Source organism: Diadema setosum, chromosome 9 (assembly GCF_964275005.1).
Source record: "Diadema setosum chromosome 9, eeDiaSeto1, whole genome shotgun sequence".
Classification (NCBI taxonomy): Eukaryota; Metazoa; Echinodermata; class Echinoidea; order Diadematoida; family Diadematidae; genus Diadema; species Diadema setosum.
This window is the reverse complement of record NC_092693.1, coordinates 17,806,407-17,822,815: the sequence shown is the minus strand read 5'-3', so window position 1 is coordinate 17,822,815 and position 16,409 is coordinate 17,806,407. Positions and strand designations below refer to the sequence as shown.

Genomic DNA, 16,409 nt, shown 5'->3' with positions numbered 1-16,409 from the left:
ATATTAATTGAAAATTAAATTACTTATTGATTATTTTTTTTTTTCAATCGTATATTGTAATTGATTGCAAGAGCTGCAAGGGAGCCCCCGCGGCACTGAATGGGCCAAAGTACCACATCACACAACATGCATGCATATTATGCTACTACGTACAGCAGTAGCGACAACTTCGGTAGGCCTACATAATATGCAGTCAGTACGTACGAAGCGAAGCTCTAGCGACGAGCGACGTGGGGGTAGGGTAGGCGCCGCTAAGACACCTAAGTTGTAGACGATCTCGGGGAAGATGTATTGATCTTTGGATCCAAGACCATGGGGAATCAAATATGCTTTCATTCATGAGGGCTAGAAATTGATCCGGTGAGCATTGATGCAAAAAGGCCTTAGAAATGCTTCTCTTTTGTTTGAATCCTGAATCATTGAATTTCGAGTCTAGGTTGGCTGCATTCTTTTTGAAAGTTGCATGTATGAGTGGCGAACGAGAATGGAGTGTGAAATAGGAGTGTTTACTGTCGACACGACAGTCTAGCATCTATCTGATCTGTCATTGTAACTCAGTGGCAGTGCATTATTTAGGTTAATTGTGAACGGTGCCATGGGCATGGTTTAGTTTTACTGGAACATGTTCGGAATAAAAAGGAGATTAAGTTCTGCTGCAGTTCAATTACATCGGAACTTATAATGTGGGCGTTAATGTACTTTCGTATCCATGTCCTACATCCTTGGACCTTTTCTAGAAGTCAAATTCTGGATTGACCCACGTCGTGTGCTTACCCAGTGGTGGCAGTAACCAACTGATTTTGACTGCTTGACAGGACCAAGTGTTGTTTATAATGCATGTGCTTTGGAACCAGCTACCCGGCAGACGAGTGACACCTGCTTAGCAAAATCAAATCACAAGTGTTTACCTTGAGCTGTTCTACGGTTAATCTAGCGATGATTTAGAGTCTACTTTGCCATGTCAAATTTCTGAAGCAGTCCATGATGGTGCACAACAACATTCATACAAGAGAGATCAACGAATTGTAACTGTTAATGCTAAATCCTCCACAGTTATATGTAGATCTATGGTCATCTTGTGGGTTGGATGGCTTTAGCCAGTTTTGCACTGTTGGATACCCTGGACTTGTACGCAAACCATGATGATTTTATAACAAAGTTTATCCACTCCTGTTCCAACTTGGATCAAGAGAATAGAGAAACTGATGCGTAACTGTAGAATTATTGCTGCAAAGACACTCATATGTTGTAATCAATTTGCTCTGTGTTTGAATTTAGAGTTGACTTGTATCTCTCTACAGAAAGTGCCAAGATGTATGCCTCGTAAGTATTTTGTTTCTCAAGAGGTTGTGTGTTTGATTGCAACTGATGTCATGAGCACAGCTAACTCTGATGTGATAAAATATGCTGCATCATTCATGATTAATAAGAATGTAGTTTGGCTGTCAGTGGCATCGTGGCCAAGTCTTTATGCTGTGCTATGCGATGCAACATAATATTGGTTTGTGTACATGTTCATGTGCTTGTGTGTGAAAAATGACTGGTTCTTTTATGCTTAAAATTAACTATACACAGCCCTGTCGCTGTACAGAAGTCGCGCTGTGCTTTGTGCGGCATCTGGTCTGCCTAACTTAGAATTAGCTAAGTGCTACAACTTTATGGATTAGAATACGAAACACATGAAAACATCGAAGTTCAACCACAAGCATTTAATGTATTACTATAAGTGATGTGTTACATTAACATCACTACAAACAAAACTATGCAGTGTTTGTTTGTTTGTTTGTTTGTTTTTTTTCATTCTGGACAGATGAATCTCGTGATATCTGAGATATTCAACCAAGTAATAAATCTTGCAGAAACGAAAAGTTTACTAAGCATTTTATTTTGCTATAGGGACATTTTCTTATTGTATTGCCAAAATTGCAGTGAAAAAAAAACAATCAATAAAATGAGATATATCTTTAAAGTACTTTTCAAGATTCAAAGTAAGTGATTTCCCACCTTTAAGATGATAGTGCATTTGTGCGTTCTGGGAGGAAGTATTTTGGCATATTGTTTTCTTTACAATGTGTTGACTCGCAGAATTTCTCATGATGCTAAAAGCACCGCAATATATATGGCATATATGCAGTCATATCCCACATCACTTTCACTCTTGTATTTTGTAGCCTGGGTTGCGAAGGCTTTTAACATTCCTTTTTACATGCACAAATGCTTCTTCTTCTTTTTTTTTTTTCCTGCTTGTTTTAGGGCATTTTTCCTTTCTTGGCAGTAATTTTTAGCATATGGCATTAACTTAATTTTTATATCAACTGATGATCATGCACATTGAAAAAAATCTGTGTGGTTTTATTGGGAAGACACGTTTTCTGCATCAAGCTACTTTGTATGAAAGGGAAGAAAGATTTTCATTCCTGCTGGTACAGTGTAAGTTCTGCACCATGCACCACCAGTGTTTTTTTTTATTCATTTTTTTATTTTTTATATAACTGATTGTCGGTTTAGAGTCCCCCAAAACACAGCACAACCTCCGGAGGCTGTGCCATGTTTATCTCAGACGCCTGGGAATCTAATGCACATGGCACAAAGCACGAGTCTGGAGTGAGTGTGGACGAGTCTGAGGTAAATGTCATGCTAGACAGCCTAGCTCAAGTCTGAAGTAACCTCGAGAGGTTGTGCTGTGTTTACCGCAGACTCTAAACGGTCATGGTGTAATCACGGCACATACTTTGGGTAACTGCCTGTCTCTCAAGGAGAAACGTATGGCAGCTGGTTTCCTAAAATCATATGAATGCTGACTTCATGCCAGATGACCAGGAACTCTAAATGGGGGTTTCTCTCGTCCCAGATGGTTTACCTCAGTTCTACCACTCGTTTATGTCTGCCATCTCCTTCCAAAGGTTCTCCGGGTTACAAAAGGGGAATCTAAATGGGATGTAAAAAACTTTTAGAAGGCCATGCATGCTAACCCTTTGGATGTAGTGAAGATGGTCCTGGCCTTTGAGAGTAACAAAGCCATGTATTAAAAGGTAGATACATGCAGTGATGCTTTCAGATCAGTGTGTTGTCCTGCCCATTTGGAATTAATTCAGCTTCATTGATATTACATTTCAACATAATTATTGGTATCATTAATCTTTCAGTGGTGATATTGCTGTAGCAGGAGTGTTGCAGAAGTCCAAATGGGAAAGATTACCCGTAGTATAGCAAACTGATTGTGGGGTAACATGGCAATCAGCTGTATCTGGGTCAAATTCATGGGGAACTTTGCACTGATGGTGAATTTGTTTTAGAAGTGTGAATTAATGTGCCTAAGGGTACCTTGTTTTCAGGATTTGAAATGTTGACATCAGTCATTGTGGTAAATTGCACATTTCATTACTCCTCCAATACACCCACAAATAAGTTTGTGATTGCGTTGTTAATTTGCTGATTTTCCAATTGGATTGTTGTGAATTGCTGGTGTGTGCCATTGAAAACTGGTACTGTACTATTTTGGTTTTGCTTTGATTTTGTGTAGTATGGCATAGAGAAGATGTGAATTATAAAGTGTCTTGAGAACATTTGATACAATAACCCCAATTTTGATTTTTTTTTTCAAGCAGTATTGTGCAGATGCATGTAATTACACTTTGTAGATAGTTATTCCCTGTAGTAAAATGATTTTCTTTTTGAGAAACTTTCAGTGTATTATTGGAGAAGTAGGATTTTCACACTGACAAATATCTCTGAATGCTTCAGTATGGTAGGCTATATTCATTGACATTTATTTCCTTAGTCTACAAAACTCTTATGATTCTGATTAAAATGCAGTGAACAAGAACTGGCCTAATTTCTTTCAAAGCCACTCACTTTGAAATATGTTTTGATTCTTTGAATTTAGCCATTAAGTTTTTAATATAGGAATACAGGATTAAACATGTTCTCCACCTACCTTTGAGGTGTCTTTCTGTTTGTTGTAGATATTGTGTGCAAGGAGCACTTTCAAGGACATTGAGGGTTTTTTTTTTTTTTAATCTGCTCTCTGAAAAGACTGATTTAAGATCAGAGCTTAATCATTTTAATCTGAGGATAGTGTGACCATCATTGTTTGAGGATAGTGTGGCCATCATTGTTTCTTGTGTGATATATTTGCAGATCAACCAGGCAAGACGCCGAGAAGGACGAGTTTGCGAAGGAGCGGGCCATTATGAATGACCTGGACGAGAATGGCTGGAGCCACATCCACCATGCCGCTCACCATGGCTACATCAAGTCCATTGAAAAGTTTGTCGGGGCCAGCGAGGACCAGCTGGAATTCCCAACTAATGATGAGCGCCTCATGACCCCGCTGTTGCTGGCAGTGGAAAGTGGGAAGCTGGACACGGTGGAATGTCTGGTGAGACTCGGTGCCGACCTCCGCTACCAGAATCACGAGAACCAGGGCCCCGTTGAGATTGCTGCCCTCAAGCAGTACATTGACATCCTGCACTTCTTTATCAAGCATGACCACAAGGACTTGCCCGTGTGGCCCAAGATGGTGAAGCTCCTGTCGTCGCACTCTGACGATGAAGCCGAGGCAGCAGGGAAGATGCTTGTGCTTCTGACCAAGCCAGTAGACCAGGGACTGAATCCCAACTGGGAGCCCCTTGTCCAAGTCAACGCCGTGCCCATCATGGTGAAGATATTCAACTCCATGATTTCTGACAAGGCCAAGTTGTACACGTTCACCATCCTCCTCAATATCATAGAAGCCATGATCGTGAAAGAGCAGATTGTGAAAGCTGATGGTATCCCAACCACGCTGAAGATGCTGTCTGGCAAAGATAGGGAAATAGTGTATGCGTCAGCCTGTGTTCTATGCCACTTAGCATCAGTTAAAGAGTTCATAGTGCAGATGTTCTCGCATGGGGCAATTCCTATACTTGTCAAGTTGTGGCAGACAAGTAACGATATAGATATTCTTGTTCAAGTAACTGAAACACTTGCTTTGATTGCAAACGCTAACCATGAATATCAGCAGACCATAGGAACATCATCAGGGGCAATAACATCGGTGGTCGGACTATTTGAGAATCGAACCTCAAAGGCTCTGCTCCTCGCTCTGACGAGAGCGGTGAGCAACATTGTCAGGCAAGACACGAACAACCAAGACCTATTTGTAGATGAAGGAGGAGCATCGGCATTGATTTCACTCGCCAATATGAGGCATAGTGATATCCAGCTGAGTGCGATCACTGCCATACACATGTTGGCCCAGGACAACCCTCACACACAGAAGACCATCTTGGAGGAAGGTGGGGTTATCCCCATCATGCAGCTCTTGAAGCGAAGTGGGGCCCCAAACGTCCACGTCTGTACCGCCAGCGCTCTGTGGGCGCTCGCCGGCGAGGACGTGGACGAGCGGCGTTCCATGGCAGGCATGATCGGCGTGAATCTCCTCATCGACTTCCTCAATGCTCAGGCTGAAAATGACATTCTCCACTACATTGGGGCAGAAGGCCTGGCCGTGTTGGCCCAAGGACCCCTCAACAAGCAGGACACCATTGCCAATGCTAATGGTGTGCAGCCGCTGGTGAGACTTCTGCGATCGCCCAAGGAGCACATAGTCCTCAGCACGATCAGGGCCTTGCGGCACCTGTGCATCGGTATCGGCTTCATCCCGCACACAAAGAACCAAAACACCATTCTTGGGGCAAGAGGCATACGCTACCTCGTCGCACTCATGGTGCACTCCAGAAATGAGCTGGTCAAAGTAGAGTCTGCCCTTACATTGGGATATTGCAGTGTTGGTGAGTGATATTTGCCTATGTCCAAATTAGACCATTGGTATGATGGTCTGTTTGAACTATAAAAGCCTTTTCCCACCCAAGTAATTTCTATCTGAAATTTTTGGAGGGTAGAGTACACAAATTGTGTTTTGTTTTTTAAACTGGAACTCTCTAGCCTTTGGTATCTTGACACCAAATTCCAATAAATTTTCATGGTAGAATTCAACTCGGATGTCCTATGCATGAAAGTTTATTACAGAGTCATATGCAGCAGGCTTTTTGTGTCCCAACAGAGGCACAGTTGAAAGTGATTGAATGTATTCAATTTACAGAAGTATTTCTGTGTCACTCCTTACTGTGCATATGTGTCGGTGTGTGTTTTTGTTATGAAGCTGCCAAAAAACACAGAAAATGATTAAAATATGTATGATAATTGTGATGGTATCTTCAAGATTATTTCTTGTATGTAATGATTGTAGTATCATTGAGAGAATTAATTTTTCTCTGTTTAATTATGACCTTTCATAAAAAACTTTGAAAATGGCATTTATCTGTTGTTGCATTCAAACTCATCATATTTTCTTGCCAAACAATCACTTTCTCCTTGAATAGGAAACCCTGAGGTGATGACTGACATCAGCGAGAATGGGGACTTTGACTACATCCACATCCTGAGGCGCCTCCACTCTGGCGACAAACTCGTTCGGCTCCTGGCTGGTAGCGCCCTGGCGGCCTTTGCCTACAACAACGTGGCTCAGCAGCGGGAGATTGCGGAGTCTGGGGGAATCCGCTACCACTCCTTCGTGCCGTTCCTGGAGTCCAGTGATGAGTTCTTCCGCTGCAACGCAGCATTTCAGGTACATGATGATCACTCTCTTTGACTCGAGATGTAATGTGTAGGGCAATTGCCAGATTCTGCATCCCACACTTGCGGGTAATTCTAACTTATTTTTAACATCTTAGAAATTTAAGATTGATAAGAATATCCATGCTATTAATAACCTGTACAGTGAAGCTTGTGTTTTATAGAAATGATAAAGTGTCACTGTGCACAGGTTATAATTTGATGTATACGTAAACCAACATAAAATTCTCATAACTGGAATGTTTAAGAAACTTAAAAAGGCTTTTCAATTGGAACAAATATTGACTGTAACCTTTCACTGAAAGGGAGTATTATTGTGATTTTAGTGTACAATTTTTCAGAGCATGTTAAAGTGCAGATTTTGTTGTTGTTTTTACTTTACAACTAAGGTGTATATGTTATGGGCATATCACTTTGGAGGCTGTAGTCTGAGCTAAATACTGTTACAGCTCTTAGATTGAATCATTTCTTGACTTGATATTCCACAGGGTCCGACTAACAGTACAGGATGTTTTGTTTCACAGTAATGTACAGCTACTCTGCAAACTTGTTTTATCAATGCTGAAGCCATATCCAAAGTCTTTTGCATGTACAAGTACATAGTGACCATCTCACAGCTGCACACTCCCTGGCCTTCCAAGAATGTGGATTTATTGTTACAATTATCTTTACTGTAGGCATGTCATCTAGATGGTGTACTCTCATTGGTATACAACTGACTTGCAGGTTGAGTGGGTCAGGAATTGTGTTCACTAAGTGCCTCTTCATTGCTTGAAGCCATGAGGTGTAACTGAGCAGGTTTGGATAGTAACACAGGTGTTGTGTGTACACAATTCCTACCAACTCTCGAAAAAGAAACCTATGAGTCATCTGTTTTATAGAATGGGTCAAATATGGTAAATGGCTTGACTAAAAGGAAAATATGCATGCAGTCAATGTGAAATCTTTACTGGGCAATTGACGAATTTGGGCCCCATTTCGTAAAACTCTTTATCAATAAAAAGTTATGATAGTTGTTATAAACTATTGTAATCCTTGCATCTGATTGGCTGAGAGCACATTTGTCATAGAAATTTGGCAGTTGTTACTGATAACAAGATTTTTGAAACAGGACCCAGATTGCAAGAATTCTCTAACCCATTTACCCATGATATTCTTTCTTTTCTTTGCATTTATTGAATGACCTCGTTTGACATTACCCCCCTCTGCATCCCAGGTGGTTATCTTGGCCCGCATCATCCCAGACGAGGACCAGGCCACGACGTCGGCCATTGGCATTAAGCTCCTTGTGGACCTATTGGAGCAGTCTCAGAACCCCATCATCCTGGCTCTTACGGCTGGCTGTCTGGCCAGACTTGCACACACTAGAGCAGGTAAAAGGGAAAAAAAGTAGTTCAAAATGTTAAGGCTTCAAGATCCCATTTCATTTGATAAGTTTGCCTTCATCCTAACTTACATTGATGCAGATGCCTTAGCAATGAATTACAGGATCCCAGGTGATTGGTTGTTGAACAACAGCTGGTGTAGTGATCATATTTATTGCAATTTGAGGTGCTTTACAAAATGGGGCTTAGAAACAGAGAGAGAAAAACAAAACAAAACACATAACCCCCACCACCACATATTTGACTTTTTTAGAACCAGACATCCAGGAATGCCAAGAACAAAGTTTGACAACATCTCCGGAGGGCAATGACTGCCACATTTGATTTTGATATCCCATTTCTTCATTTGTTTTAATGTCTTTACTTGAATGCCTTCATGCAAAATGAGGAGGCTTAGACAGTTAGCTCTGTGGTATTGTCATCTGGCATTTACTTATTGCCTCTCTAATGCTCTTAATAATTAATTGAATGATATGATAAATATATCTGACCTAGCCATCCTGTAGTTCATGAAAATGCATACTTCATTCTCTCTTAAAGGGTCTGTTAATTGCTTTACTTGGGAGTATTTTCCATATCTTTTATATTAAAAACTGAAATTCACCAACACTGCCCCATAGCTTTTTGAAAATAATAAAGAAGAAAGAAATATAGAGAGAAGAAAGAAAGAATGAAAATATAGATACAAGTTGACCACAGTTATGCCTAAACCAGCAAGATATAATTTCTCCTAGATGCAAAGAGACAGTAAAAACCTGAAATGGTCATACAGAGAGGGGAATGCATGTTTCAGTTGTGTTATTATAGAAATTTTTTACAGGTGAAACATGGCTGAGAGTAACAGAGTAGTCTTGTGTAACATTCAGAAGGTAGAAGTAGAATCCGCTCTAAGGAAGCACTCACAACGTTTACATGTAAGTAAAAATGTAGCATTACTGCATACATTAAAGATCAGTTTAAACTACAAATGTGTTCTGAATAGTCAGGGTATTGTCCAAATTTTCCTCAAATGGAAGGATCTAGTTTATCACTGCTCTATTGTACATCTAGCGCTACGTTTGTGTGGTTTATGTTCACATCATGTTACATAGAGAACCAAAATATGTACTATCATATCAAAGTGTAATAAGTGGATGGAGAAAAGTGCAGATTGCTCAAGACTACCATGTGTTGCTACCACACACTGGAAACATGTAAGTATAAGGATTGACCTTGTGGGTCACACTTACAAATCAATGCTGTGCATTGTGCATTATAGATTTATGTGTCTGCCATTGTTTAGCCTGTTTGTGTCAAGTAAATGATGCAAACATCACATGTTCTTGACAAGAAGAGTGTATGAGCAAAGTACACACACGATTGACAGTGTTGCTGGCAGTTGGTATAGACAACAAAGCTTTTGTTCCCCCCCCCCCCCCCCCCCACTCTCCTGTAGAATGCTCTCGAATTTCATTTTCTTGCAACAAACTTGCTCGTGTTGATGCTTCTAGGTGTTCCGGCAGCAGTGGTGTCCATTAGGTCTGTGGACATCCTGTGTCAAATGATGCTGGCAGAAAATGAACAAGTCCGGGGATCAGCAGCCATAGCTCTGGGCTACCTCAGCTACAACCACAAGGCAGAGAGGCAGCTTCTGAACAAGTAGGTCAAAGCAAGCATGGCTCTTGACAAATATCACAGCAAGCAATTCCAGAATTACAGATTTCGGTGCATTTTTTGAGAATTTCAAAGTGCTCTTTTCCCTGCACACTCATAGCCTTAATTTCAGTCAAGAGATGTTACAGGAATGTTTAACAGAATACCAGACAGTTTGTTTGTATGTAATCACTCTCATTTGAAATTGAAGATGAAATGTAGCCCAGAGGAGAGAATTCTGTGCAGTTATCAAAATGTATGAGAACATATTGAATCCAGAGACATCAAATTGGAGGATTTTTGTCCCATTTTTTTTTCTCCATGTGTATGTGATTTATGTCTTGTGTCCAGAATGATGTGAGAACAACTCTATGTAATGTAAGAAACAACTTTACCCTTGTGTCACCAGACACCAAAAATTTCTTGGAACATGACTGATGTCATCAGTGTGCACATCTCTTCTAATATCTACACTGTACGTTCACAGGTGCAGGCAAGACCCATATCTCTTCAAGGTGCTTCGATACTACACCCAGAACTACCGGCTGTCTCCAGCCTTCCTCGAAGCCTGGAAACACTACCAACACATTGGTCTCCCTCCCATAGAGTGAGTGTGGCATATGCCCATGGCATTTCAAATGTGGATATACTGTATAAGCTGTTATTTTCACATACAGATATTTTTGCGTATGAGGAGATCACAGACATTTTTGCGAATTTTTCACGAATTGATACGTGCTGTAAGGGCACTATTACCCTAGCGCAAGGTGACATTCTCGCATGTTGTTAAATTGGCAGTCCAACAGTGATTCCCAAAATTTGCGAAAATTAAACCCTCACGAAATTAATAGCTTACACAGTAGGTACTGGAAAGGTAGACAAACATGATCATATTTTTACAGCTATCATTTTTACCTGCAATATTCCTATCCATGATTGATCCGTGAAGACCGATTTGATTTTCCCATGCATAGTTTCAAAAAAACATATTAAGATAAGCAGAGTAGGGAAAAAATTGGTCTTCTTTTCTTTCAGAGAAGAAGACAGATCTATCTTTTGTTCTAAATTTCCTTTCAGTTTTAAAGATTTTGAATTATTTGATCTGGGTTCTTCTCTGAAAGAAAAGAAGACCGATCGTTTCCTCTACTGAGAGAAAATGAAGATAACTTTCACGTCTGAAACTAATTTATTGATAACTGGCTTACCTTCATTCCACATTTTTCTTCCAAATGAATTCACTCGATCTCCTTGTCAATTGGAAGGGAATTTTATTATGACGTGTCGAGACAAATCTTGACGAAGAATGATTTTTCATGTATTGTAAAGGCTACAATGCAGCTTTAGGTTTTCATTAGTGTTTCTCACATGATGAGCTCTTGACCACGATGTGTACAGCATCACAGCAATGGTCTTTATTCATGCTCCTGCAATGAAATGTACCCTATGATGAACTGTTTGCTTTGTTCAATTCTTGTTGTTTTACATGTGCAGCACCTCCCTGAAGCCGTGTCTGGTTGGCAAGAAGGCCATCCCTTTCCTGAACAATGTCAAAAATCCAAATGGTAAGCTCAGTGCTGCAACAACCTTTGGCATAAAAGTTCTCGTATGACATGCAAAGCAGTACATTTACCTGTGATAGTTAAGATGTTTAGATTTCATTCTAATCAGATGTGAATTTAAGAACTGTATATAGCTTGACACTGTCACAGGCAATACTTTGTTGTGGATGTGATATGAGAACTTTTAAACCTGTACCTAAACCATCCTTTGAATACCTTACCTTTAAACCAGTACCTAAACCATCCTTATCCTTTTAGAAGGAGCAAACATTATGGTACATTAAAGAAAAAAAAAATCAAGCATATCTACATATTTCACAAAGGTTTTCTCCAACACCTGTTTGCATGCTTTTGCATCTTTATTTTCTGAGGCTTTCTTAACTTTGCAACAACTAATACCGCAATATGACCTTTGACCATTGAGGCAGAACAGTCAGTTAACTGCTATTATCAAATATACTTCTTGGATCCTTGATACATGTTTGGAAAAGCAATTGAGGTTTCCCTGACTTGGCAGTAACTACTTCTTGCATGTTGAAATCTTTGAAAGTAGAAGAAAAAAAAAAATGAGTGAAGCAGGTGAAATAACTTGCTTCTTAGTATTTTCATCAGAAATATTCTGGAAATCAAAGGCATGTAATAAGATGTGCCTGTTTTGAAATATCCTTTTGCTCTTGCAGTTATTAACAGATTTCATGATCAGTTAAAAGTTTTAAACTTAACACTCTCCCACAAATACAGTGCATGCTTCAAACATAATCAGTGTGACTGCGTCCATACCTGTTAGGACAAGCGCTGACATTTGTACCAATATGTTTCATTTAGATATGCCACTAAAAATATGAGATATCTATCTGCTCTTTAACTCGTAGGAAATTATATTATTCCAAAATACTGCAATGTCTTTCATGAATAAGATGCTATTAATGTCTTTCGTTTAGTGAGTCGTACTGAATGTGTTGAATAGAAATGCATTTCAATGATAAACTGTCCCTCTAGGTAAAGGGCATTAGAATGTCAGAAGAATATATATTATTATTATTATTATTATTATTATTATTATTATTATTATTATTATTATTGTTATTGTTATTATTTTTATGATTATTATTATTATTACAAATCTGCACTAACTCTTCATTATGAATAATGTATTCCTGTACCCCTGTCTAACTCCTGTTGCATGCATAGCTCTTGATGGGTAAGTCTCCCTCTTTTTTCTGAATACCTCTTAAATCATACTCTTTGACATATCTATTTCCTCTTTATTGATTCCATTATTTTATATCACCTGTTTGTTTGTGTGCTTTGGGTTTTTCTTGTTTTTCTTGTTTCTTGTTTTTTTGTCTGTTTGTTTTTTTCTGGTCTCTTTTTTAGCAGATGAGTGTGATACTGACTTTTAACAATTTGAATATCCTGTCTGTCTTTGCCATGCATTTGATTTGTTTAAAAAAGAAAAAAAAAAGTGTGATGACCCCTTTCAGGGGCCCTTTTCATAAAACTTGTTATCAGTGACAACTGCCACATTTCTATGGCAAATTTGCTCTCAGCCAATCAGATACAAGGATTGCAGTAGCTTGTCACATCTATGACAACTTGTCACTGATGACAAGTTTTATGAAACGGGCCCCAGGTGTCAGGTGTGTTAGAAGGGAAAGGTATATTGATCCATGCACCCAATCATCATCAAGCGGGAAGTTTCTTATTTGTCTGCTCACTGTGCAATATTTCTTAATAAGTGCTCTTTTTGGTGATGTTGTGTTTGAAGAACATGCGACAGAGGAATAATGTGTTAACAAAAACAACATAAAAAAATGTCCTCCTCCCTCCAACACCCCCCATCAGCTTTTCTTTGAAAAAATACACTCACAGGTTGCTTAGCCAGTGTCTACACAAATGCTTGGAAATGATTTAAAAGACCTGAATAGGCATATATGCCTGTTTGTTTATTTGCTTGCTTGGTTTTTTTTTATATTTTTTTTTTCAATAACTCTGATTTTTACATTTTAGCAGAGAGCGATCCATGACCACAATGTTGTTTGTTTGTTTTTTCATTGTAGTTGGGTTGTGTTATTGCTGCTGCACACGGACTGACTCATTTCCACCATTCACTACTAAAGCACATTATGTTACGACAGTAACAATTTTAACATCACCAGTTGTAACATTTTACGGGTCACGAGAGGTGCACATAGACATTATCATTCAGAACAACAACAACAACGATAACAAATAGAAGGTACATTGTATCATCTGTTTTCTCTGGTTTACAAGCACATAAGAAGAATTACAGTCCATGCTTGATAATCACCCTTTGTTTTACAAGTGTTGTGCAAGATATTTTTGTGTGGATATTAACATGTATTTTTATGAAGTGATACATGCGCAAAATGGATCAGCTTAGTATTTGGTGGCATAGGACTCTTTTCTGCTCCTCCCTCTGTAGAAAAAAAAAATCGGGGGGGGGGGGGGGGGGACAAAAAAATCATATGCTATCTTGGTTGCCCCATTTTAATATCACAGTTTTGAAGGATTACTATGCACACAGAAGCCAAAAGGCAAACGGCTCTGTTATCTGTTTGACATCATGTCGGCTGATAAACAATCGTTTCAACAGTCATAACTTTTAACTAACTTGATATTGCCAATATCTGTCAGTGACATTCTGTCACTGAGTGTATTGTTAGATGCTCAGTTCCACGCAGATAATGAGTGTGATAAGTACATACGTAAAATGCAAACACGGGGCTAAACAAGGTGTGTGTGTGGGGGGGGGGTGGGAGTTTGGTGGGAATTCATACTTCACAAGTCCGTAGTATGTTACGTCTTTAGTTTTGAGTAGATTTAAAAAGAAGATGCTCTGTATTTTAGGAAGCCTCATATATTGTAGAAATCACTTGGTAGAAAGTGCAGCAAATTGTCAGATTAGTCAGTGATATAGCTAGGTGTGTTAATAGATCGCTATATAGTTCTCGTAATGGCTAATATCTCATCTTGAATATGTATAATTTCATACAAAGGTATTACATAGACTTGTAATCACATCTTTGAATTAGTGTTGCAGCTCTAGACACATCATTGTAGAGGCAGAGTTGTATCAACATCAATAATGCTGAACAGGAACCAGTGCCTTTGTGGTTCTTGGTAGAAGGTAATGCTGTTTTATGTTGAGGCATATGACCTATGTGGTATTCCAGATTTTTCACATTATCAAAAGTTTGTGGAAAATCAGATAATCCCTTCAAAAGTTATGAGTTTCTGCACAGTCATTACTGGATGAGAAGTATACTGCAGTTTGTGATGTCACATGCATAGAATGATATAAAGAAAATATAAAGAGAATTCCACAAAATGTCATTTTTTGAAAAAAGTACACATTCCCTCAACTTGTAACTGACATATGTTAAGGGTAATATCATTCCCCATCCATGCCTTCTAAAAGAACCAAGTGAAGTGCTCGTTTAAAGTGGAAGAAAAGTGAATATTCATATATTTTCTTTGTATTGTTCTTTGCGTTTGACATCACAAGCAGAAAAAGTCTTTGGCACTGAAACTTCAAAAATTCATAACTTTTGAACAGAGTGTCAGATGTTCCTCAAACTTTCACTGATGTGTCTCTACTAATATTGCTGCATTCTTTCTATCCACATGCATATTAAGGTGAACATGTCCTTTAAAGGGGATGGCTAGTAACTGATCAGTGGGAATCGGTGGGAATGCTGGGGGATGATTGTTCCAATCCTTGTAGGATCCATTAAAGAGTACAATATATATCTATTGTTGTGTTAAAATTATTTGCTTCAGAATGGTCTCATATTCAAGTAATGTGCAGTTTAATGTTTCCAGGTTAGCATGCCTGTACAGTGATGGGGCATTAAACTGCACATTACTTGAATATGAGACCATTCTGAAGCAAATAATTTTCACACAACAACAGATATATAATGTACTCTTAAATGAATTCCACAAGAATTGGAACAATCATCCCCCAGCATTCCCACTGATCAGTTACTAGCCATCCCTTTAAATGTTATAACCAGGAACAAGTGAAATGAATGACTCATTTTTAGGTGTGCAGGAAGAAACAATCAGAAACTTTGAATGCACTAAAAACAGTGGCGGATCCAGAGGGGGGTGCAGCCAGCGCAGGCCCCCCCCCCCCTTTATTTTTCATTAAAAAAAAGAAATAAAAAGAAAAAAAACAAGAAGATGAAACCCGGAAGTGGCACCAGAAATATTAGTAGCAGAATTTACAGAATTCCTGGATCCGCCCCTGCTAAAAAAGTGACCTACTGAGAGACTGAGTAGTGATCTCTAAATATGTTATGTATCTAACCTTTGTTTTGTGTGTGTGTGTGTGTGCTCAATCTTGCAGGGCGTCGGTTCACGATACTGAGCTCTGGGGAGCTGACTGGCCTGAGTCACCAACCAAGTTCACCCACGAACCCATTGAGTTCCAACTTTCTTGATGATGCCACCGTCATCACGGAGACGGCCACCAACAATCCCGGCAGCGTGGCCTTTGCGGGCACCGCACTCGGCGGCACCACGGGCGACTTCTCTGCAGAGAGTGGGCAGCGGGCGGCGTCAACGAACACCAGCGGGCAGCGCCGCCAGTGGAGCCAGCCCTCCACCGCCAGAAGTAGGATGTCATCCAGGGATGTTGCCATCACCTGATGCAGTATTAGTGTGGTGTGGTGTACCGCGTAAAAGGGATGCCGGAAGTGGCCCAGCTGTTTAGCAATGAGATGTGTTTTTGATTGCTTCATTTCGTTTGTTTCTCCCACTAGGTGAATGCTGTGCAGTCTTCTTAGGCTGTGTATACTTTATACAAGCTTATCAGCAGCATATCTGTACCTGTATTCACTGCAGGTACTGTCCAGTTTATGCATTGTGTTTATAGCTTTGCTGGAATTCATGCTCTAGGTATACAGAGAACAACAGCTGAAACAGTGTTGATTTTGAAAAACAATGTCACAAAATACATCTGTGTAGTGCCTATTATATCCCCCTGTGAACATACAATCTATTTATGTCTTGTGGACAAAGGAATTAAAGGGTATGTGTGATGAAGCAATAATAGGGGCATTTCTGTGCATGGGCATGTGTGCGTGTGTGTTTGTTTGTGTTTGTGTATGTGTGTGAGATACACATGAACAGATTTCAGTAATGAGTATAAAGAAAGAATATATTATGTCCATCAGGAAAGTTTACA

The 16,409-nt window shown here is 39.5% G+C and overlaps 1 protein-coding gene across 1 annotated transcript; it reads left to right on the top strand.

Moving 5' to 3' along the window:
• The first annotated feature begins 285 nt into the window (after positions 1 to 285).
• Positions 286 to 16,298, top strand: LOC140232992 (ankyrin and armadillo repeat-containing protein-like). The gene is made up of 8 exons (XM_072313097.1): positions 286 to 360; positions 4,141 to 5,774; positions 6,366 to 6,610; positions 7,835 to 7,991; positions 9,494 to 9,641; positions 10,123 to 10,242; positions 11,127 to 11,197; positions 15,570 to 16,298. The coding sequence occupies exons 2-8, from the start codon at positions 4,193 to 4,195 to the stop codon at positions 15,869 to 15,871; spliced, it is 2,625 nt and encodes an 874-aa protein (XP_072169198.1). The 5' UTR covers positions 286 to 360; positions 4,141 to 4,192; the 3' UTR covers positions 15,872 to 16,298.
• Positions 16,299 to 16,409: the final 111 nt, after the last annotated feature.

Excerpts from the sequence above, each read along its gene's own strand:
- LOC140232992 (XM_072313097.1), top strand. The coding sequence starts at position 4,193 with ATGAATGACCTGGACGAGAATGGCTGGAGCCACATCCACCATGCCGCT. Across the intron at positions 9,642-10,122 it reads GAGAGGCAGCTTCTGAACAA|GTGCAGGCAAGACCCATATC; the intron begins GTAGGTCAAAGC and ends GTACGTTCACAG. Across the intron at positions 11,198-15,569 it reads CAATGTCAAAAATCCAAATG|GGCGTCGGTTCACGATACTG; the intron begins GTAAGCTCAGTG and ends TCAATCTTGCAG.